Source organism: Columba livia, chromosome 16 (genome assembly GCF_036013475.1).
Source record: "Columba livia isolate bColLiv1 breed racing homer chromosome 16, bColLiv1.pat.W.v2, whole genome shotgun sequence".
Lineage (NCBI taxonomy): Eukaryota > Metazoa > Chordata > Aves > Columbiformes > Columbidae > Columba > Columba livia.
Genome location: NC_088617.1, coordinates 7,890,761 through 7,914,450, shown reverse-complemented (window position 1 = coordinate 7,914,450; position 23,690 = coordinate 7,890,761). Strand labels below are relative to the sequence as shown.

Sequence of the window (23,690 nt, the reverse complement as noted above, 5' to 3'; positions counted from 1 at the left end):
AATAATGAGTTAATGATAATTTTCTGTATCTGTGGTTACCTTTTCAGTTCTTTTCTGAGCGTACTACACACATTTCACTTCTGTAGTTACATCAGCACTCATGAGCTTCAAACATATACACTATTTAGAAAAACAACCAATTGAACAACGGTTCTGATTTTTGGCTGCATTTTACCATGACTTGGCTCCCTCTTCTGGAAATGGGCACAGTAGCAGAGTGAATAAAATTACTTTCTTTATAGTTTCCAGTTTCCTGTCCAAATAAAGGAAGGAAAGCCTGCAACAGGATGAAGGTTGAGCCCTGTGGTTACTACACGTGGTTCCCCTCGGTTTCCACTTGCACCAAAGCTGGTTGGATTGTTTGTTTTCTCTGTTGGTAGCAGGTCTATGTGACTGTGATTGTGGCACAGGCCTTTTGGGGCAGATCTCTTTCCTCTGAGGAAGAAATTCTGAAGTAAAGAATGAAGTCTGCTTTCATGATTAAAGCTTTTGTCAGCCGTGGAGACCTGGAAGATATCTCCACAGTGTGTGAAGAACCTTTTGCTACTTCACTCTAAGGTTCAGCTCAATACTGTCGCCGCTCTTGATGTAAGCGGCTGCTCTTTGGGGACCTGCAAAGTGTCCAGGTTAGGAGAATGGGTGAGGTAACAAAACACCTGTCTGCCAAAGGCTGAATTGAATGAGCATTTCTAAGCTGCTGGCTGCAGGAGGAGCAGACGGGAGGTGCCTGCCCTGCATCTGCACCCTGTTCCTGTTGGTGCAGCGCAGGAGCTGTGGTCCCTTTCCCAAGGGCCATGTAAGACCGTGGCTGGGCTGAGTGGGAGCTCCTGCATCCTGAAGTTCTGCCATGGGGCACAAAATCACCTGAATGATGTCTTCACAAAGCTCTCTGCCTGCTCATTCATCGCCCTGAAGTGAGTCACGAGTCCTCTTGTTTTGGACTGAGATAACCATCAGTTTAATTATCTATTTCCATAAAGGAGTCTGATAATCTCTCTCAGATACAGCAAGGTAACAGCTCTATCCAACAGAGTTAAGTCAAGCTGCAACTACGGATTCCTATTACTTTTTGTTCTGAAATTCTTCGGGTGGGAATATCATATTGAGCTCTAATGCTTAAAAAGCAGAGACGGAGACTTTTCCGCTGGCAAACCTGTGAAAGCCAGAGGAGCAGGGGCCGCCTCACCGGCAGTGTTGCACTTTCCAAATGTCAGAGGGAGAGACCCTGCTTAGTCCTCTCTGTCAACCCCGCTCGACTTCGCCGATGGGGTTGTTAACTATTTACCGGAGGGGGAAAAAAAAGAAAAAGGGGGAAAAAACAATGGGAAAAAAACAAAGAGCGAAAAAAAAAAAAGGGAAAAGAAAATAGAAAACCACAACACCTATTCGTTGGTGTTCGATGGAGAAACCGACCTCAGCTCGCCCACCCTCCGGGCGCCCGGGGTGCGAGGCCGCCCCGAGCCAGCGGCAGCGGGTCCCCGCGTTGCCGGCGGCCCCGGGAAGCGGCGCGGCCGGCGGGACTTCCCGGAACGGCGGCGGGAGGCGCTGACACGTGGCCGCCGCTCGGCGGGGGGAGGGAGCCAGGCGGCCGCCGCGATGTGAAGCGGCGGAGGCGGAAGGCGCTGCCCGCATGGCCGCGGGTGCCGGCGGCAGGAATGTGCCGCTGTGCAGCACCGAGCAGCGCGACGGCATGAGGAGGGATGGCGGCGGGGACCCGTACTGGTCCAGGTAAGGATGGAGCCGCTCCCGGGAAAAGCCGCTCCCCTCCTTGCAGCGCTCGCCCGGGACCTCCTCGCATCCCCCGGCCGGTCCCTTCCCGGCCCCGGGACTCCCCGCAGCTTGGGGCAGGTTTAGCCGGAGGTCCCCTCTGCCACCTCCTGATGCAGGTTCGGGATGGAGGGGGTCAGGCAGCCTGAACCCTTCCCGGAGAGGCGGTTTCGGGAGGTGCCCGGTGCTCCCCGCTGGGGTGCCGCCGGTCCCAGCCCCTCGTCTGCCCCTCCGAGGGTGCAGGAGGACGGTACAGGGGACGCGGACCCACCAGCCCGGCCTGCCCCCACTGCCTCACTCCGGCAACTCCACCAGAGACGGTTGAGGAAACGGGGAAGATGTTGAATTACTGAGAAACACCGCGGAAAAACGTCTATTGAGCTTATTTCTGGCCTGTAGTCAGTTATTTAAACATGCCATTGAAACCACTAAGAGGTTCTTATCGAAGTGTTCCCGCAGGGATATTTGTACTGGTGATAGTAATTAATTAAGATAAAGCCTCGAATAGCAGCTGGGCAGCAGCTGAACAGCACGAACTGTTCTTCAAATGGAGGAACTGAAATAGTTAAGAACACTCTTAAGCCCAAGCTGCCCAGTTTTAACAGTAGGCGCGTAAGCAAACACAGGGTGGTCTTGTGTTTGGAGCAGAGGCTACAAACCAGGGACGGAGCTGGGAGGCGTGGGGCAGCGCGGCTCCTCTCTGCCACTCTGGCAAAGTCATCCAGCTCCTCGACCTCAGGATCCGCTGCTTCTCCCAGCCGGGGCAGGGTGAGATGGTGATGCAGAAGTACCGTGGGGCAGCTGGAAGTGATGGTCAGAGGCTTTTCCGAGCTGGGAGCCCTTGAACCTCACCGTGTCACCTCTGCACTTTTGAAATTGGCTTTGGTTTAACGCTGCCACAAAGAGGAACTGACGCCTGACAGCCACACTCGCCTGTAGCAATTAGTTGCTGGGTAAATTTAGGTTTATCATCAATTGCTCCCTGCAGTGGCAACAGATCAATAGCTGGCGTTAAACTGCTGTCCCAAGGGAGACTTGTCCTGCAGTCAGAGACCTGCAAGTCTGATCAAACCCACGCTCATCTCAAGAGTGAGGGCGTAGGTCTCAAAAGCCGACCTTTGGCACTAGGGTTGCTAGAAATTTGAACGTTTTTCTTCTTGAAAAAAATGGAATGCATTTGGCCAGAATTAACCCTCCAGTTTCTCAAATATCTCTTTTTTTTTTTAAAAAAAAAAAAAAAAAAAGAAACCATCAATAACACTTTCCAAAACAAGAAACAGTTGATGATAACAGTCTGTTGGTCCAGACAGATGTGTTTTGAAGAGATTCTGACTATCTTAAGTGCTGCTAGTCATTGAAAGAATCTGGTTAATGCAAAGGAGTAGCCGGATAACCATATCTCAAATCAGATCGTTATCTATATTGCAATAATTCACAGAAGCTGAGGTGACATCCCCATTGTTCGCTGTAGATGTGTGCACGTGGTCGCAGCCCTTGTTTGGGGAGGTTTTATGGTCTGAAATAAACAGGGCAGTGCAGGGTGGGAATGGGAAGGGGGGAGCAGAAAAAGGGAGCGATCCACCAGATCATGCCAGCAGGTTGGTCAAGTTGTATAAAACACCTCGCTGGCTGGTTTCAAACCAATTTGGTGGATGGTTTTTAAACAGCATGTGCAAATAAATAGCTCTCGCCATTTCCAGGTAATGAGTTATTGCCATGGAGGCAAGGTTTTGTTAAGTGGGGGAACTGACATGGGTTCTCCTTCCGTGCTCCAATAAAAGTCAGGCCAGGCAGCCTTCCAAGATCTGGCTGCACCCTCAGTGCAAGGAGAGATAAACGGTTATCTTGGCAGGTTTATTCTTCTCATGCTGCTTCTTCTTTTGTCCTCCCTTTTTTCAGCTGGCTTTTCCTCCCTCTTCCGCTGTTCTTGCCCTACATTTTATCCTGCCTCTCCAGCTCCCTTTCCCAAAATTTTCTGCAGGTTTCCAATGGCTCCATTATTACACATCTCCTCTTGCTCTGCCAAGAACAACAAGATTTCTGTTTGGGGCTTGAAAATGCCCCCATGTTTATGTAGTGCCTCTGGACATTTGAATAGCACTTTTTAATGGAGATCTTAACATGTCCAAGCAGGATCCTTCAGGCAGTAGAAGTGTGTTGACACCTCTGGTTTAACTGGAGGAGAGACCGAAGCACTGGGACATCTGTTTATCACTAAAGGTTGCACACAGAGCCACGGGCAGGTCCAGCGGTAGACATGGGGATCACATTTTGGACGGTACCTCCAGGAGAGAAATACAACATGGAAGAGTCAGCGTGTCCTGGGAAGCGAATGACTCCTGGAACCACTCGGCACCACCCAGCCTCTGGCTACACCTGAAGACAAGGGACTATTATAATCGCAATTTCTTCAGGGTCCAGAGATAAAAGCAGTTGTACCACTGGCCACAAGCTGGTCTCCAGTCTCCTGACCACACTGCCTGGAGCCAATGGTCACGTTGTTTTTCTGAGCTCTGTGCCCTGATCTTTTGTCAACATAACATTGCAGCTTCAGTTGCATTTCTTTTTTTTTTTTTTTTTTTTGGTTGGATTTCTTTATTGTACAAGTTCCTCATGACCTTGCTAAGAACCTTTTTTCACGTGGAAAATGTAACCAAGGGACGCATTTCATCGCTGGCTGATCCATGTATGGTCTTAGATCAGTGTGCAAAGCATGTATGCACTTTATTAGTATGTTTTCCCACCATCTCCACCTGGAATTTAACAACTATTTCCAGCTCATAGGAGCTGCTGAAATCTAATTTTATCTTTGCTTTTGCCAAAAGCAAGAAATGAAGAGCGGGAATAAACCCAGAGCCACACGTGCTGAGCACCACTTTGTTGCTCTGCGGAAGGAGTTTGTGCTGACAGGAAACCAGCAGCTTTCCCAGGAAAAAAAGGGCCAGTGTCCTGTGTGCTGCTCACGGTGGCTGTTAGCTGGTGGGCTGGAAAAAAGGCAAAAACCCTCCTCTAAACCCCAAAGCTGCTTTTGACAGCGACAAATCATTGGCTTGGAGCCAGTCTGCACCACGACAAAATCAACTCAAGGAGGGGTAAAGAAACCAACAAACCTCTCTCTTGAAAAGCATGTTAGATTTGCAAGAGAATCAGAAATTGTTGTTGAGAAAAACAAAGAGAAGTGAGAGGACTGTCAAACTGGGTTAAAAATAACTACCTGGGTATTATCTGCTGGCACGGGAGTGTCTGCATGATGTTGTGGTTACATCACGTCAGTCAGGCCGTGGTTGTGTTGGACATTACAGTGAATTAAAGCCATAGGCAGGTAAGCTGGAAAAGAGGTTTTTGAAGGGTGATGCTCCCATGGGAACGGGTCATGGGGAGCAGAATGTCCCCAGGTGTGTCCCCAGGGGGGACCACAGCACCGGATGCCTGTGCTGGAGGCATTCCCCTGGGAGGTGTCCTCGTGTTTGGGCTACTGGGTGCCATTGGTTGGGAGCTGGTGGCCCTGCAGTGTGTCTGGGAGCTCGGTGCCACCATGGGGGCTCATCCCCATCCTGCTCATCCCAGGGTTCTTGCAGGGATGGGTGAGTAGCCACTGCTGGCAGCTGGGACGAGTGAGCGGTCTGGGGACACAGGAGGTGGCTCCAGGTGATGTACCCTCCACGTACCTCCCACAGAGCTGGTTTTAGTCTCTTTTTACAGAAGAGAACTGAGGCAGAGATATCCTGGGGGTGGGTGGTAATGCCCTGCCAATGATACCTGTGCCCACCTTGACCACAGCCGGTTCTGATACAGGTCAGGAGCTGCAGCTCCTGGTTCTTCTCCCACTTCCAATTACGGAAGACACCCACAAACCTTGGAGACAGCTTCTGGCCAAGAGCTGTTGCTGGGACAGACTGTTGGTAGTCTTGTTGTCTAATACAGCTCTCATACCACCTCAAAATACTGAACAGTCCAGACTTGTGCCTTGAGGGAGATGCTGAACTGTCGTCTAATTGATAGCCTAAAATCCAGCAAGTCCATGTTAACAGTGACCTGCAGTGTCTGCAAACAGACAGACCTGCAGATGGGGGAAAGGAGGGAAGCAAGTCAAGAGAAATAAAGCTGAGTAAATATTTGCTCTGTGGCATCTACCAGAGAAATTCCTCCAGCAGGAAAACATGCTGGAGATAAAGATACCCTGTGCTGCTGGCTCTCCTGCCACGGCGGGATGGCTCGCCTTGGTTTTGCCCCTTTGAGGCTCTCAGGCGTCCTTGAAAATCAATCTTAACCGCTGTGCTGTAAGCAGAGACCTGCTGGATTAGTGGGAGCCGGGTTCCAGGGGAATCACTAGATGTTTTGAAGCAAACCTCTGACCACGCAGCGCACAGGGCTGTGTTTGGAGGAGGAGAACCAGGGGGCATCAGACAGGTCTGCTCAAATATAGGGCTGCTGCCATGCAAATAGCTACCCAGGAAGAGTCATTAGGGCTCGAGCTAATTATAGTCAGTCTGGGTGGTGATTGTATGTTGATGAAATAGGAAGTGTTTTCGAGCTGCAAGGCTGCTTTGCTCGGTGAAGAGTGAGATGCGGGAGGGGATGCACCTGCAGTGCCTGTTGTGAGCAGAACGGCACGACAGGTCAGGAGAGCTCAGCCCGGGCAGCGAGGAGCCGCCACCATCACACAGCATGCAATTAAGTCAATTAGATGCGTTCAGACAAGCTCCGGTGATTCACCTGCCCTGTGGTTTGGAGGTGGCTGTCCCCTCCCATGGAGGTTTCTGTCCCACGTAGCTGGGGTCCGGTCAGGACGGGCACAGGGATGTGGGGATGCTCGGTGTGTTGCCATGGCTGGTGAGATGGGCATGGTGACACTGTTGACACCAACAGCTGTGACTTCCTTAGGTTTAGATGTGCTTTACTCTGACTCAATTTGGTTTTCTCCAGCACAGGCTATCTCTACCTCCCTCCTCAGGGAAGCCATTAGATTTAGTTTATTAGTGCTGGTAAAGCTCCGCTTCTCAGGCAGCTGGTATTACCTACATAAACTGTTTGATTTGTCATTATTCTTTCGTTTTGAAGGAGAGTTTTAATTTTTCCCCTTTGTGCTAGTCAGAGTTTCTGCTGTAACCTTTGCTGTTGTTGTTTTGCACTGAGCAGAACAGTGAGTCATCGGCAGCCTCTGTGATAACTGTAATTAGGAGAAAATGCATTTACAAAGCTCTTCCCTCTGATGCAAGCACATCATTGTCCTTGCAGAGAAATAATTCTTGCTGTGTTTTCAGGTGGGTGTGGGCAGCTCGTGATTACATTTGACACTCATGTTGTTTGAATGGATTCTCCTAGGTAGATATGCTGCCTACGGAGTGAGTGGTACCTGAAGCCGTCTTTATACTTCCCACTTTTTTTGAGCATAAGTCTCTACTGATGCTTTAAACACACGGGTGGTGAGAGCCTGGCCCAGGTTGCCCAGAGACGTGTTGGGTGCCCCATCCCTGGAGACATCCCAGGCCAGGCTGGACGGGGCTCTGAGCAACCTGAGCTGCTGAAGATGTCCCTGCTCATGGCAGGGGTGGCACTGGATGAGCTGGGAAGGTCCCTTCAACCTAAACTGTTGTGATTCTACAGAAAATGAATATAAATGTGTAGAATGGAGTAGTAATCAAAGAGAGTATTGAGACCATGTCACATACCCGGAGACTAATTTAGTACTTTTGAAAAAATAATAAAAGTCAAGTGAAAATCATTCACTGGGTTTTTGGCAAAATATCAGCTGGATGAAGCTTGTCAGGAGAACATCTCTGCTGGGTGATCTCTTCCCACCGCTGTGTCCCAGCTGTGCTTTGCTGTTGTGCTTTTGCAGGGAGCCACATTGCACTTTGTTTCCAGCACTTGGGCAGGTTGGACTTGCTGCCTGGATAACCCAGTGCTGCTGGTCTGGCTACATCCCCCCTGCCACCCCCAAGTCCCTTATGTGTCCCCAGTACAGCGTGCTCATTGCTTTTTGGGGTTTAACCCCTTAGCACCAAACCGTGCTCCCCTGCACCTCCCCTGGACACTGGCATTGCTGTGCACAGGTTTTACTTCTCCTAGTTGCAAACACCCGTTGGAGCGAACAGACCTTGGCAATATTATGAAAAGAAGCAGAGTAAAGTCTAGTTGAGCTGCACAGGTCTTTTTCTCTCCATCTTACACCTTGCACAGCTGTGTAGGGTTTAAGGCCAAGGAAGAACCGTTGATCAAATATCCCGTTAAAATGCTGCTGCGCTCATCAGAATAAGCACTGGGGGAAGCGGCAGAGCTCAGCCCTGCTCCTGACAGCAAGGAGGCTTATAAAGCTCTCCCTGTGCTTCAGGGGGAAAACACAATTTAGAAAACTGTTTTGGTGGCTAAGTAATAGGAAATACCTACACGCATCGCAGGCTTCTGTGTTTTACTTGATCACTTCAATTGTTGCAGGTTCAGTACTCACATTAATCATCTCTGTGCTAATTATAGATAGCAGGAGTGATTGTGGCCCTGGATGGGCAACAGCCCATTTCTGCAGGTGCATATGATGCTGGATCATCCTGAGGCAGCCCTCTGAGGGCTCTCCATAGCATTTTCCATCACTGGGTGCCCCCCACCTCTGATGGGGGATTTTTACCCAAAATCACCTGCCTGTGTCATCGTGCTGGGGTTGATCTGACCTCAAGATGCAGCATCCAGGATCCATTGGCTTTGCAGTGCTTTGCCGTAGGGAGATGAGGTTGGTGGAGCCGCTGCTGTCAGAGCTACCCAGGGAAGGTGATTAAAAAACCAAATCACCTTTGGCTTTGCAGCAAATGAAGATATGATTGCTGCATATCTTTCTCTTGACATAAGACCAGGAGGGATTCTGAGAGTGTTTGTCTGCCAGCTCAACTGGCTGAGGCAGGTCAGCCCTTGGTTACTTATTCTTCCAGCAAAGATTCGTGAGGTTTTTTAGATCCTGCGTTATTCTGTACATTTTTGTGTGTGCAAAGACAGATCCAACCTTCAAAGCATCAACTGAAACACTTCCAGTTCCTCCTGCCAGAGTTTGCACCGAGTTGCTTATCTACCTCATCAGGAAACAGCAATAAATCCACCTTCAGTGGGTACAACTGCCTGGTGTGGTTTACTTTTCATTGTTCCTTTGCCTCCCTCCGTGACGGGCCATTTGACACATTTATAAATGGTTTTGTGCTGTGGGGAATTAACCTACATTTATCATAATTCCAGTACAGAGAAATAACCGCTCATTTCAATGTAAGAAGTGACCCAGGTTATTTCCCACGCAGAAGGTGGGGATGTTTAGTCGGGTGGAAAGCACAGAGGTTAATGCCCCGGTACAGTGAATTCCCCATCTCTGGAGCAGAGAGAGTCTGTTTGCTCAGTGCTTTGTGCTCTGGCCTCTGGGTGTAAGAATAACCAAATACAAATAATACAAATAGTGGGTGTTCTCACTGAGCTTTTAACTCCATAATTCATGGAGAAAGGGGGACCCAGACTGACACTAGGGCAGAGAAGTTCAGCTATACCTGGGGCCTGAAGTTTGCAGCGAAATGTGGGTCTCTGCTCCAGAAGCACGTCACTGACTTGGAACAGGAGAAAATTGCCTTCCCACTTATTTCCAGCCTGTATCTTTTGCAGGAGCACTTTTCTTGGGGCTGAATACTCACGCACCAAAACATATATTCTGTTAACTTATTATTACTCATATTATCTTAAACTTCTTATCAGGCCAGGCTGGATTATCTTGCTCATCTCTCTGGGCTATTCAACCCCCTCATGTCTTGTCTCTCACTAGGGAATTCCTGCATCTCCCTCCTCTTTAGGAAGGGCAACACACGCTGCTTCCCTTGGGGATTGGGTAGGAACGCCAAATAACAAATGTCTGCTGCAAGGATGGTGCGTCTCACATCTCATGCAAGTGCTTCCAACCTCATGCACTGACCTTTCCTTTGTTATTCTTATCTTTTAAGGAACAGTTTCTAAAGTTTTTGTTTGGGGAAAAAAAAACAAATAAACCAGGTTTTTCCCCTGCCTTTGCGTTGTTTTGCAGTCAACAGTATCTGAGCAGCCCATTCCAGCTTGCAGCCTATGGACAGACGTTATTTTACGGCTGGGGTTGAATAATGTTTGGGATGAAAGTTATAATGTATGATTCCATGATAAAAGTCACCAGATGCAATATGCCCTGTGTCAGAACGACTGTGCCACAGGGGGATTGCACTGACCTTCATTTAATCAAGACTCATTGCCGCTTTTGAGCAAACCAGTCTGACCAGTAAGTCCTTCCTGTGCATGGATCTACCAGGCAGACCATTCCCTCTGCCCTGTCCCCATCCTTCTCTCCATCCTTGCAGGCCCGAGTCCCGCGTCTGGACGGTGATGCTGCTACTGGGGACCTGCCTGCTGTACTGCGCCCGTGTCACCGTCCCCATCTGCGCCATCGCCCTGAGCACCCACTTCGACTGGGACAAGAAGCAGTCCGGCATCGTGCTCAGCAGCTTCTTCTGGGGATACTGCTTGACACAGATTATCGGGGGACATATCAGTGATCAGTACTGGAAATTATTCTCATGTTCTGTTTTGTTTTGTTTTTTACCTCTGCTCAGGCTATTTTTTCAGTGGCTGGAGCACAAGTGTGATGGGAGCGGCTGAAGGACCTGGGGGGTTCAGCTGGAGAACAGGAGCTGAGGGGAGACCTTCTGATCTCTGAACTGCCTGAAAGGAGCTTGGAGCCGGGGGGGTCAGGCTCTGCTCCCCAGGAATAAGCGTCAGGATGAGAGGAAACGGCCTCAAGTTGCGCCAGGGGAGGTTGAAGTTGGAACTTAGGAACAATTTCTTCCCCAAAGGGCTGTGGGGCATTGGAACAGGCTGCCCAGGGCAGTGGTGGAGTCACCATCCCTGGAGGGGTTGAACAGATGAGGAGGTGAGCTTCTCAGGGACATGGGTTAGTGGCAGTGTTGGGTTATGGTTGGACTCAATGATCTGGAAGGTCTTTTCCAACCAAAACCATTCTATGATTCCATGAAATGACACTTCACTTGGTTTTGACCTCCAAGTTCACGTCTCAAGAGTGGCTGTGAAATTTTCACCCTGGAACAGTGATGGAATAGGAAGGTGAAGTGTGTCCATGGGGAGAAGTTTTGTGGGGCTCTACAGGTTGCTCTGAAAGCAGCTGAGGTCTCTCCATCACTCAGGGTCTCTAGCTGTGATTCAGAAAGGGCACATGTGGTTTTGACTGTCCAGTTAGATCTCTGGATATTAAAATTGGCACCATGCTTATAGAGCAGCATGTGCTGGGGGACTTTGCACAGGGACAGTCCACACGATGGTCAAAGCCTCTGCGGTTCTTGCAGAGCAGCTTCCAGGACACATCTACAGTCATGTTAATGGACACTTAGACCAACATAGGTTTGTTTTTTTTTCACCTGGAAACAGTGAAGAGCACTTTTATATCAGCATATTTTTTTCTGATGGAGGTTGTTTTCAGTACTGGTTCATTAATTGGAATAAAAAAAGCAAAGCCACAAGCTTACATGTAAAGATGATGAAAGAAATAGTGGGTATCAAGCAGGCTTTATTTTAGAAATGTGATAAATGCTGATGCTCTTTGTATAGTTCATAGCTGTTGCTCACCAGGAGTGTTATTTGTCCATTAACAGACAGTTTAATCCCAGTGGTGCTGAACAGCCATTTAGAAGGGTTCATAGCTGCAATCACTAACCATGAGAAGAAAATATTTCCTTTTAGGAAGGAATACAGCTTTTTTCTACATGATCTGCAGTCATATCTTCATTTTCAGTTCAATGCCTCCAGTTTTTCCACCCTATATTTTTGTGCAATCTTTTCACATGCAAGTGCCCATCACGGTTTCCATCGTATTTGGGAAAATCTGGTGTCTTCATTTTATCGTATCAATTGAAAACAAACTTTCACGGTTAGTTATAATGAAAGATATGAGTAATTATCTGCTCCAGTTCCTTTCCCCAGCCACCCTGTTCTTAGTGAGGAGGGCTTTCCTCTTTTGTGAGAAACACGTGCCTGGAAGGAGTACTTTATCCAGGCAGCGCACTGTGCTATTTAATTATGTTCCTTAATAGTCTGCAAGCAAATGCCTGCAAAAATCAACAAATGTGAACAGACAAAGCTGATGCAAAAGAGCAAATGGAAGAGAAAACACCGTCACTGGTTAAGAAAAGCGGAACGGTGACAGCAGCTTGGGCTTCTCCATCAGAGACTGGAGCACATCAGTGCAGTCGTGTCCTGGGGTTGGTCTTCTCATCTGTAAGAGGAGAAGAACAGGTTTGATGGAAAGGTTGCTCTTGAAAACAGGCTGAATTGGGAAGAACACTTGAGTTTTGGCCTGGGGGGCTGTGCCCTTTTGGCCCCTGCTTGTTTTTGATAGCGTGCTTTCTGTTCCAGAATAGGAGGTGAGAAGGTTCTCCTCCTCTCGGCGTCAGCATGGGGGTTCCTCACGGTCCTCACCCCGCTGCTCACCCACCTCACTTCTGCCCATCTCATTTTCATGACCTGCTCCAGGTTCCTCATGGGGCTGCTGCAAGGTGAGACCTGTGTCCTGGGTGTGTGTCTGTGCGTCCGTCTGCTCAGGGGCCTCCTCCCATACACAGTAAATTCAGATGCCAGTTGTGGCTGGCAGTGCATGGACCCCTTCTCCTCTGCCTCAAAACTGCCTTCACATCCAGAACTTCCATGGGAAAAGAAAGTGACATTTCTAGAGAAAGCAGCTGACAAATCATTCCCCTGTAGAGATCTCTGCCAGACAAGGGCTGCTGGCTCTGAAATCATCACTGCTCCTGCTTGATTTCACACATTTTAAACTCTTTCAAAGCACTCAGGGAAAATTGGTCCTTGCCAAAACTTCTGGATAATTTGGGATGATTTTCCTCCTCTCTTGCTAAGGGAGCTGTTGGGATAAGTGCATCGACACTGATGGACTTACAGTAGCAGCAGTGATGATGAAGCAGGGGATTACGGAGAACGCACAAACAAACCTTTCATGGGGTTGAATTCACTCATTTTATTTTACATCCCTGTTATGAATTCACTGAAGGTTTTGTTGCTTTGTCTCAGTGTTTGGCTCCTGCTGGCTCTTTTAAATTTGCTTTTGATTTGCCGGTGAGGGCACAGGAGCCTGACCGCTCCTGCCTCGCTCCCTCGCTCGCAGGGGTGTATTTCCCATCCCTGGCCAGTCTCCTGTCCCAGAAGGTCCGGGAGAGCGAACGAGCCTTCACCTACAGCACCGTGGGGACCGGCTCGCAGTTTGGGTAAGTTCACAACGCTTTGAGTGGTGAGTGACGGTCTCCGGACATCACACATGATGAAATGCCATTAAACAGTTGGAGGCAAAACTTGCAGCCCAAAGTGCATGGGGATTCCTGGGTCCTTGAGGACACCGTCTGTGGCTGAGGAAGCCTCAGGCAGTTGCTGTCGTGTATGTCAAAGATTTATGGTTTGTTTTTTTTTCCTTTCTTTTCAAGCCAGGCTTTGAAGAGTGTTTACAACTTTTAATTACTACGGGAAACAGCCTGATTCAGTAGGAAGAGCAAGGGTCAGCCTGAGACTCTTCGCCTGTCCTCGCTGATGAATGGAGATAATACAACTTTCCCAGCTCTGCTCATCTCCATGAGAATGTACTGTCTAAATGGAAGGGCTGCTTAAAAGCCAAATAGAAATATTACTGTGTTTAATCACTTAGTTTTCCAGTGTACTCATTTCTTTGGCTGATTTATATATTCTCTGAGATGGTTTCTGCACACCAGCAACCTCATTTTCTTTCCCCAACGAGCATGTTTCAGTGCAGGACAGGCGAGCGTGAGATTCTGTAGTGATTTCTCCTGCCCAGATGAGGATCCTGAGATGTCACACAGGGAACAGGGCAGGTTGCATAGTCACGAGGTGACCATGCAGATGGGCTCTTTAAAGTGCATTTGGTGACACGCAGCATCCACTGACATCTGCAGCCCAAACGCTCTTAGCCAGACCTGTAAATCCCAGTGTGGCTTCCCTTGCAGGACGCTGGTGATCGGTGGTGCAGGGTCTCTCCTCCTGGACTGGTACGGCTGGGAGAGTGTTTTCTATTTCTCTGGTTTGCTCACTTTGCTCTGGGTTTACTGCACCTGCAAGTACCTCCTGAGTGAGAAAGGTAAGTGCCGCCACTGGTGCTCCCAAGGCTGCGCGACCCGATGGCTCCTCTCCTTTATTTTCTGTAAATCCCCCATATTTCTAAGATCATGCCTGGTTTTACATAAAACCCTTTTGTTCAGATGTGTTTTATAATACATGCTGTGTCTCTATCCAAGACACTAAACCTAGAAACAAGGGTTTGAGCTCTTACATTGCTGATTTCCTATTTCAAGTCCCACGCTGGATTATGTTACTGTTGAGAGCCTGATCTGGCTCCTCGGTACCCTTAAGCACCAGTGAAAACACTGAACAGAGCATGATCTTCAAAGTGGATTAAGCTAAAGCAGGGCAAGATACTTATTCCAAACTAAGAGCATCTACACATAGAGCTTTTAAAAAGCAGTTAATCCAGAATATCTCCTCCCAAATAGCTGTCTGGGAGTAATTCCACACATGGGGAAATCATTACACCTGGTTACAGCATTATTAGTGCGAGCATAGTATAGAAGCCCAGCTCACCAGGAGCTGGTGCTGCACAAAATCTAAACCTGCTCCCTGCCCAAGGGATTTTATTTAATTATAATGAGAGAAATAACAAGTGTGTGAAGATGGTTGGATGAGGAAGTGTGTGGATGCAGTGGAAAAATTTTGGTCAACATAACAAGGTGTTTTCCTGAGCATTCAATGGTGGTATAGCCAAAAGGCAAGGGTTAGAGGATTAAAGGTAGTTGTATAGTGATCTCTCAGGGCTCCCTCCAGATGCAAAGAAAATTACTGATCAGAGCTTTCCTTTGGATGTTTTCTTCCCTGCAGAACTCATCATCCCCATCGATTATTTAATAAGAAGCCTCTCGATAACTAAGCAGACTAAAGTTCCCTGGAAGCAGTTGTTTAGGAAGGCACCAATATGGTAGGTAGCTGTGTTCTCATTGCTGGCAAAACATCTTTTTAATTAACCATTATTTTCTTTGGCATTCTGCATTTGGTACTGAAGCTTATCCGAGCACATTCCCAAGGGCTGTTTAAAGACAGGGAGGCTGCAGAGGCAGCGAGCCCATTCCTGCCTTGAATAACCACGGAGCATCTGCTGATAACAAATCCCTAGAAGACCCCAAACGACACCTCTTGGAACCGGGCAGCTCTTACAGCACTCAAGGGACTGGTGGGAAATGCACTCGAACAACCGCTGCCGCAATTAACCTTGTCTGAACCTGGGACTGACATTGGGCGCTGGAGGGTGAGGGCAGCAAGGGAAGGAGTGGTGTGAGCTGAAAGGAGCAGTTATCTATGAAAAAAATCTCAGGAAGCAATCGTAGCGCTGCGAGGGATTTCTTTATAGCCTAGGAACTGAAATATTGGGTTGCTCGAGTGCACACTTCCCACCCGGCGTGACCTGTCACTCCTGATTATTTTCTTCCCGCTGTGTATTTCTAGGGCTGTCATCATCGCTCAGCTTTGCACGGCCAGCACGTTTTTCACTCTCCTTTCCTGGCTGCCAACTTTCTTTAAGGAAACTTTCCCTGAGTCAAAGGTAAGTTGGCTCTGAGGCACAGGCATTGCCGGTCTCCGTGCAAATGAGGTCGTGCTGGGTTCCTGCCCAAAGGGGTTGGTTGGGGAGTAAGGTGATGGCAAAGGAACTTGGTGAGAGCAGGAGGGGCTGGGAGGTTTCCCTGTGGGGTTGGGAGCTGTTACCCCCATGCACATGCATTTGGAGATAGAATCATAGAACAGTTTGGGTTGAAGGGACCTTCCCAGCTTCCCCAGTGCCACCCCTGCTTTGAGCAGGGACATCTTCACCAGCTCAGGTTGCTCAGAGCCCCGTCCAGCCTGGCCTGGGATGTCTCCAGGGATGGTTCATCCAACACCTCTCTGGGCAACCTGGGCCAGGCTCTCACCACCCTCTGTGTCAAAAATTTCTTCCTCATGTCCAGCCTGTGGTGTAAGCATCCTCCATCCAGGTAGGCAGAGGCTGGATTCCAGTCACTTCCTTAGGGATGCAGAAGTGAGGCAGAGCTGGGGCACCTTCCAGAAGGGAAGAAAGGGTTATAATTGGGGTTTAGTCTGCAGGCCTCATGACATTATTGCAAATGACCATCAACCCATTCACTCCTGGGTTTTCACAGAGCTGCCTGTGAAAATGATAACTATCACTAAAAACTTGTACTTCGAAAATATTATGAAAGCTTCCTTCTCCTCAGCACAAACAATGTCCCCATATTTCAGAAAACTAGGCAGTACTCAGCTGGGCTGGGAGCTGGTGTTCTTGTTCTCAGAAACTCAGACAATCTTTTCCACAATGCCTCTGTTCGTTTTTTATAATTTCCAGAGCTTCTTACAAATGCCTTTTCATATTACATGTATAAGGCGCTTTATGGCATACTTGATATTTATATTAAAATCATCTCTTAAACCAGCAAACATATTGTTGTGACGAGATCTGTGCACCTCGAGTAATATGCTTGTGCAGCAGTAATTTACCATCTGTTAAGCATTATATCGTGGTGCCCTTATGTAAGATGCTCTATATAGCGTTCCTGCATCTGATAATCGCTTCCTACATTTTAATAAATGGGCTTGAGGATGCTTGATTTTAAAGGATGGGTGATAATCCTTAGTGTGGAAACCAATGTCACCAATGCGGGTGAGCTGCCTCCACTGCTGCCCCAGCCCACCTGGATGGAGGTGATGGAGGATTTTGGCTGTTGCTAGTCAGGGCGATGGGCCATAGGGATGAGACAAGAGTGGTGTGTTGGGGTTGACTTGCTGAGCAACCTCAGGCACTGGAGATACCACACCACAAGTGCTATGGGGTAACATTTTCCAAAGTGACAAAGATGCAAAGTTTCCAAGGCAACGAAAGATGCAGGTGGGCCCTGGTACGATTTCCAGGAGCAGCTGAAAGAGGATTATTTATACCCAAGATTATTCAGCCTTCCTGAGCATCCTGAAGCCGGGCATCCTGCCTCCCGAGGAGGCGAGGGCTGTCTCCATGGATGGATGGGGAGGTTCAACCAGCTGAGGTGAAACCCAGCTCAACCTGCACTGATTTCAGCTCCTCCAGGGACCTGGGCATCAAAACGCATCTGAGCAGCTGTAATCCAAATGATCAGTAATCGTCTGTGATTACAACTGCAGCAAGCTCTCTTAATTGAAAATAGACCAAAGTATGCTGCTAGCCTTAATGTTACCTAATCCTGGCATTAGAAAATCCAGCTGTGTTCCCCCAGCTTCGCAGTAATGCTGCTAATGAGGTTGTAGCTGATGTCAGAAATGTTGCTGGCAGCTTTACTGACAACCCATGGGACATAGTAGAATCTCCAGTTTGCTTTCCAGGGCTCGGTTGCTCTCTGCCACATCACCTTGCTGAACAGTAAACTTTGCCATATTTAATCCCTCTTTCCCAGAGCAAACAGAGTTTTCTGCCTCCCCGCTAGACACAGAATCACCAGGACAGAAGGAAAAAGAACAAAGTTACCGAATGCCACAGCCCTGTGGTGCTCCTGCCACCCTACAGACTTTGGAGTGGTGCAGGGTGTAGCTGAGAGCTTGCTGAGATCCTGCAAGAAGTCCTGATCACTTCATTTTTCTTCCCTTCTACAAATATTGCAGGCTATCAAATCCAATATTTGAAAACAAACTCATCTCTGACAGCAAACCTCTCTTGATTTTTCTCTCTCTTTCAGGGTTGGGTGTTTAATGTCGTCCCCTGGCTGGTTGCAATTCCCACGAGCTTGTTCAGTGGATTTCTGTCTGATCATTTGATCAACCAGGGTAAGAGCTCTTTTGGGTTTTCCTCAGCTCTTATGTGATGTGGAAAGAAGATCTGAGTGGGAGGAGGTGGGCTTGTTGGTAGGGAAAAGACCCAGCAAATAGACAAGGTGAAGTTCTGATATGAAAATGGGTTAAATAGTGTAGGATCCAAATCCATCCGTGTATTTGGGGATCTCAGTCACAATATCCACCTGGAGATGAAGTCTGACCCTCTGAAATGCCCTTACCCTGTGGTCTCTTGGCCAGCTGAGCTCAGACCTGCTGAGCTGTGCTTAACTGTAACTCTCATTTCTCTTCCAGGTTACAAAACCATCACCGTCCGTAAGTTCATGCAGGTGAGAGAGGTGAAACCGCAGGAGTGACACTGGGGCTGCCTGCTGAGCTCAGCTTGCACGGCACATGAGACCCAGGTGGAGCAGGGTTGGTGGGTTTAGGTGGAAGGAGGAAAGGCTTTGTAACTTTGCATATAGACTAGTGCTCAGTGCGTATGGGAAATGCAATCCGAAGGAAAAACCTGATGGAGAAACAGAGCACGGGCCAACAATAACATTGAGCACAGAGATTCATGAGTGCTCCAAAGAGGTGTACTGTCCCAGGCAAAGGCTGACCCCATGCTGTTACTACAAACGACTCCCTAGACACTAGGAAATAGCAATACATGGGTGAGCAGAAATAGAAATGCTGGGTGAGAGCACAGAGCGTCCTCTGCTCTGCAGCAGCGCATCCCTCTCAACACACCTGTGGCACAGAATAGCAGGACACCAGGATAAAAATGGCCTGAGAAGCACCTGGTGGATCCAAGCTCATGCCATTGTAAAAGGGGACAGTTTGTCTGTGAAAGAAGTTGCTTTCTTTCTTGCAGAAGATGTGCTGTGGTACTTAATTTTCCCCTCTTCCAGGTCATAGGCTCTGGTGTCTCAAGCATTTTTGCTTTATGCCTGGGCCAGACATCCAGTTTTTGCAAGGCGATAGTGTTTGCTTCCGCCTCTGTTGGACTTCAGACCTTTAACCACAGGTAACAAACATGATAACACCAGGAGCTGTGCCCCTTGGCTCTGACCCCATGCTCGGTATTTTGGGGTTTTGGAGGAGGCTGCCTCTATCTGACTGTCAGAGCAAGAACCGACACTTGTCTGAGCATCGTGTGCTGGTCCCTGCGAGGCTGGTGGAGTTCAGTGCCCGCTGGGTTGGGACTGGTCCGGCAAACCTGTGTCATGGGGAAGGGCTGGATGTACCAAGGGCACATTGGACCAGGCAGGGATTAGGGAAATGAAGTGGGAGGGGAATTGCATTTTGGCCTCTCTGACCACTTTAATTTGAATCCTTTTCCTCCTGGTGCTCTACCATGCTGCTTCACTCTCAGCCTCTTTCCTCCTTTCTCCTGACAGTGCCATTTGGTGTCCAGGATCCTTTCCTTTTGTTTGAAAAACTAAACTCTGTGTAAATTATAAAAAAGCAGTTGTGTTCCATTAAAACAGCCATTTCCCCCTCTGTGTTTCTCACTAGTGGCATTTCAGTGAATGTCCAGGATCTGGCCCCCTCGTGTGCTGGCTTGCTGTTTGGTGAGGATTCCTGTGGGGTGTTGGTTTTGCTGCAGAGCTGGGGTGTACGGGACGGGGGGTGCACTGTCGTCTGAATTAAGGTTCGAGTTGCTCTGTGCAACGTCTATTTCCAGCCTCAGTTTCTTTCTGTGATACACCCACCATTGCCAGGGTTGGTAACGCACAGACGTGGCTTTGATTTGCCAAATGCTTCCCTGCACCAAAGGGCGGGGACAAGGACGAGTGTCAGTTGTCCCAGCCATTGGCAAAGTGTTTCGCTGTGCACAGGCTGGGTGTCAGGTGGCAGCCTGGATGAAAGCGCTCATAGAATCACAGAACAGTTTGGGTTGAAGGGACCTTCAAAGCTCCCGCAGTGCCCCCCCTGCCATGAGCAGGGACATCTTCACCAGCTCAGGTTGCTCAGAGCCCCGTCCAGCCTGGCCTGGGATGTCTCCAGGGATGGGGCATCCACCACCTCTGGCCAGCCTGGGACAGGCTCTCACCACCCTCATTGTACCAAAGTTCATCTTGTGTCTGCGTTTTGAATATGCAATTTCTCTTTTTTCTTCACAGGTGTTGGGAATACAGGTGGAGCCCTCCTAGGTAAGATACCTCCCTGCAGCTCATCCTTTCCTGGGGAGTCCTCTGCTCTCCTCTCCAGGCAGGGTCTGGCCCCAGAACCTTTGCATTTCTGTTTTCTCCTGTCCCAGGTGTCATTTGCGTGTACTTGGCTGGCCACCTGATTGAGACGACTGGCTCCTGGATTTCTGTTTTCAACCTGGTGGCTGCTGTTAACAGCATTGGCCTCTGTGCATTCCTCATGTTTGGAGCAGCCCAGAGGGTGGACACAGACTCTGCATATATGGACCTCTAGAGATGAGTCCAGCAAGCAGCCAAAACGTCACATCTATATGTCATTGTCGCACAAGTGCCAAAGAACTTTATTTTTTTTTAGGTGATTAACAGGGAAAAAAAAATATACTGAGACCAAGTACATAATGGGTCTGAATGAAACCTATGGGAGAAAGAAAATCTAGGGTTCATTTTTTTGCTCAGGGCACGGCTGATGGCCTCTAGAGCCATCCAGCTCAACATCTCCAGTGAAGATATGGCCCATGGGACTTGTTTACCCCAGTCCATGTCTAGTGGACAAATATCTACGTGGCCAAAGCAGCTTAACCCAAAGGGAGCTGCGGTTTGGATGCTCTGCACTGGAGTGGTCCCTCACCAAGGGGATCTGCTTTGCTGTATCAGGAGTGGGTCCCTCCGTTCTCCACCATCCTGTGACAGCAGGGACGATGGCCAGCTCTCCGGCTGCCACCTGACACATGTTGTCGGAGCTCCAGGAAAGGAACAATCCAAACGAATGTACCTCTGACCTTAACCCTCCCTCATGTGCCTTCATTTTGCCATCTGCTCAGCAGGAACAAGCCAGGTGTACAAGAAAACGGGTTGTGAGATGGATTCAAGGCTTCCATTCAGGGGAAAGCTTCTGGCTGGACATCTCCTGTAGACCCAGGGGCATGAGACTACATCAATATTTCCTTCCCTGCGTGGAAGGAAAGCTGAGCCAGGAGGTTGCAGAGCCGATGGCCCGAACCAGCTGAGCCCAGCTTTGCTCAAGGGCAGAGCTTGAGGGCTCCCTCCTCTCCCAGGTCACTTATCTCCAGCTCTGAGCTGAGGTTGACCACCTCTGAGCCAAGGAAAGCTGCAGTTGCCCATGGTCAGGCTTAGCTGGGCTTGACTTTGCACTCTAGGTGCAGCCGAGGAGTCCCCCGGGATCTGGTTTGCCATGTGCTGTGAATGTGCAAGAACAACAGGTTGTGTTCTGTGCGATGGATCTACACTCCCAGATGCTTTCCTCTTGATTAGACGTGTCCTCCACATGCTCTCAAAGGGGTGCAGGAGGCTTTCCAAACAGCCTGCAACAGGCAGATTTTGTTTCAACATTAAGCATAAAGCAAATCTCTGCACTGGGGATCAATAGCACTGTATGTGGATCCTTGCTGTTCCCCCTGTCAGAGGGGAATGCTTGGCTGTACACACCTCTGAGCCTGCTTGTCTTAAGTTATTTATAAATATTTTTAAATTTAGGTACCAAATTCTATATTTTATCTATGTGAGGCCTGATTCTGCATTCTTATTTTGAGTGGTACTCCCACCAAAACCTACAGTATTCCTAGAAGGAGAGAATATTCCAGCCTACAGTTTCTGGCTTTGTAGGATCCATTTTAAATGGGACATTTCATATTAAACCGATTCATTGCTTTTCCTTGCACCCATTGCTTGCAGCCTGAAAGGATCTCTTTGATTTCTCTCGTACTTACAAGGAAACTTCAGGTGAGACTTGGGAGCTGATTTCCCAAGGGACCTCGCTGTGCAGGAAAGCTATGGGTTCAGATGCATTTTCCTTAAGAAAAAATAAATTATCCCCTGCTTCTCTTTTTGTTTTGGCCAAGTTTCCTCTTGGAAGACATGTTGGAGCCATGTTAAGTTTGTGAATAGCTGGGTTTATAGTGAAAATACAGACAGCCTTTTAATTGCAGAGATCCAAATGAGTGCCACTAAACTAAGCTGAGCTTATTGGGGGTATTAAGAGATAAAGATGCAACTGCCTGATGTCTTCACAAGAGAATGGAGGATCAGTGTGGTCTGGTTGGGGGCCAGAAAGATAAGAAAGTATTTTTTTCTCCTTCTGTGCTTTTTTCCTCTAAAAGACTGGTCAGTACCACAGGTACAACCCTGTGTCTGGGGTGCTGCAGAGCCAGGACACGTGGACGCTGCTGGGAAGCATCTTAGAATCAGCAGGTAAAATGGGGAGGGCACACAGAGCAAATGGAAACCAGGCTTGCCAAAGCCTGAGGCTGTGCAGACATGTCTGCCAGCCTTGTCCCTCCCCCAGTCCCAGCAGATTGTTTGCATGGCTTTTTCTATAGCAACACAGGAAAAAAAAAAAAAGGTGGCTTTTTTATTAAAAAAAAACAAACACAAAAACCAAAAACCAAACCCAACATCTTCCCCAGCTGTTCAGCATTGCAGTTCAGGAGCACAAGGAGTGAATTCTGGTTGTCTTTGCTGGTTGCACCATTTTCTGTGGACGAGTTGATCGGTTTGAATCACTCACATTTGACCCAGGCAGCTTGGGCATCCCTTGGTTCTGCAAACTGGGAAATCTGGAACTGAGATTGTTAAAGGAAAGTCAACATTTCTGGCTGTGCCTTCGCTGTAAATCCAGCTAATGTTTTTGTGGGTTGTCCGGATTATTTGTCCCTGTAAACGGGCTAATAAGTTAAATATTTGGAGTACAATTGAGGTTTAGGTTTTATTATATTCTTACCTCTTTGGTGAAGTGTTGAAACAATTTGACATTGCTGTGCTAATATTTGCTTAAGCAACCTTGCCAAAGCTTGCCATCTGAGGGTTTTTGTTATGGAAGGACCTGAAAAAAATAAAGGTAGTGAATAATTTGCACTGTCTGTTTTTTCTTTGGACGCAGAGATGCTAACTTGGTGATCAGTAAGGGACAGACGGACCTCAAGTGTGTTTAGTGTGATTAACTCCTTAGGGCTGGTGTGAGAGGACGGGGGAGCTGTGAGAATATCTGGGCTGGCAGATTTTCCCAGTATCCTCACATATACTTGGATGCTGGACCTCAGAGCACATCCAGCTACATCTCCTTCCCACTTATTTTGGAAAAATGACTGAAAAGCTGTTTTCAGTAGAGCTGTGGTCACTGCGGCATCAGGAGACATAGTCTGATAGAAATTTTTAGAGTAATACCATAAATGAAACAAGTGTTTGGTGAGGTGGCATCTGCCCCTGTGTGCAGATCGCATTCCACCTGGAGACTGGGCTAAAAAATAATTAATACATTGCCAACTGTTTTCCATCCTCACTGAGAGGTTCGAACAGATGCCAACAGAGGGAGCTGTTAGATTTGGGATGTGGCAGCTCCTGGCTGGCCGAGAGCTGCTGGGCCTGGCACAGCTGGCACAGCTGGAATGGCTGGTATGAGTTGTTTGGCTGGCAGAGGTGGCACAGCTGGAACAGCTGGCAGTGAGCAGATCCCAGCCCCACTGAGGAGCAGCCACTAAAGGAATTTCAGAGTCACACAATCAAGAAAATAAAGACTGCAGACTCCACTAATTCTCTTCTCAATGTGCTCTTAAAAAAAAAAAAAAGAAACTTTATGTTATGAAAGTGATGCTGAAGGTAATTCAGCAGAATGCAAGTTATCCTTAACTTTTCCTGTCTTTTTGCTCCTCTTGTAAAGGTATAGCCAACCTCTGACATACACACCTAAGCTATTTTGACCTTAAAAGCCCTAAGAAGTCACAGACCTTGCCCAGTTCTTCTTCATGGTATCCTGCAAGTGTGAAAATCCTGAGAGAAAAGGAGCTCTGCCATATGCCTTAGACTGGACAGGCTGGGACTGGTACAGTGCAAAAGGGACTGGGAAATTGTGACTGGGCTTAA

General features: G+C 48.3%; 1 protein-coding gene across 2 annotated transcripts; it reads left to right on the top strand.

Moving 5' to 3' along the window:
• Positions 1 to 1,491: 1,491 nt before the first annotated feature.
• Positions 1,492 to 22,685, top strand: SLC17A9 (solute carrier family 17 member 9). 2 transcript variants are annotated; one of them, XM_065032376.1, is made up of 13 exons: positions 1,492 to 1,728; positions 10,116 to 10,313; positions 12,181 to 12,320; positions 12,944 to 13,043; positions 13,791 to 13,921; positions 14,716 to 14,812; positions 15,337 to 15,433; positions 17,586 to 17,673; positions 17,974 to 18,008; positions 18,573 to 18,688; positions 19,180 to 19,235; positions 19,788 to 19,817; positions 19,925 to 22,685. In XM_065032376.1, the coding sequence occupies exons 1-13, from the start codon at positions 1,631 to 1,633 to the stop codon at positions 20,086 to 20,088; spliced, it is 1,350 nt and encodes a 449-aa protein (XP_064888448.1). In that variant the 5' UTR covers positions 1,492 to 1,630; the 3' UTR covers positions 20,089 to 22,685. The 2 variants fall into 2 exon arrangements, with proteins under 2 accessions (XP_064888448.1, XP_021138769.1); XM_021283094.2 differs by lacking the exon at positions 1,492 to 1,728 and adding an exon at positions 4,952 to 5,089.
• Positions 22,686 to 23,690: the final 1,005 nt, after the last annotated feature.

Coding starts and splice junctions, on each gene's coding strand:
- SLC17A9 (XM_065032376.1), top strand. CDS start 1,631: ATGGCCGCGGGTGCCGGCGGCAGGAATGTGCCGCTGTGCAGCACCGAG. Junction 1,729..10,115: donor GGGGACCCGTACTGGTCCAG/GTAAGGATGGAG, acceptor CCATCCTTGCAG/GCCCGAGTCCCGCGTCTGGA. Junction 13,922..14,715: donor GTACCTCCTGAGTGAGAAAG/GTAAGTGCCGCC, acceptor TCTTCCCTGCAG/AACTCATCATCCCCATCGAT.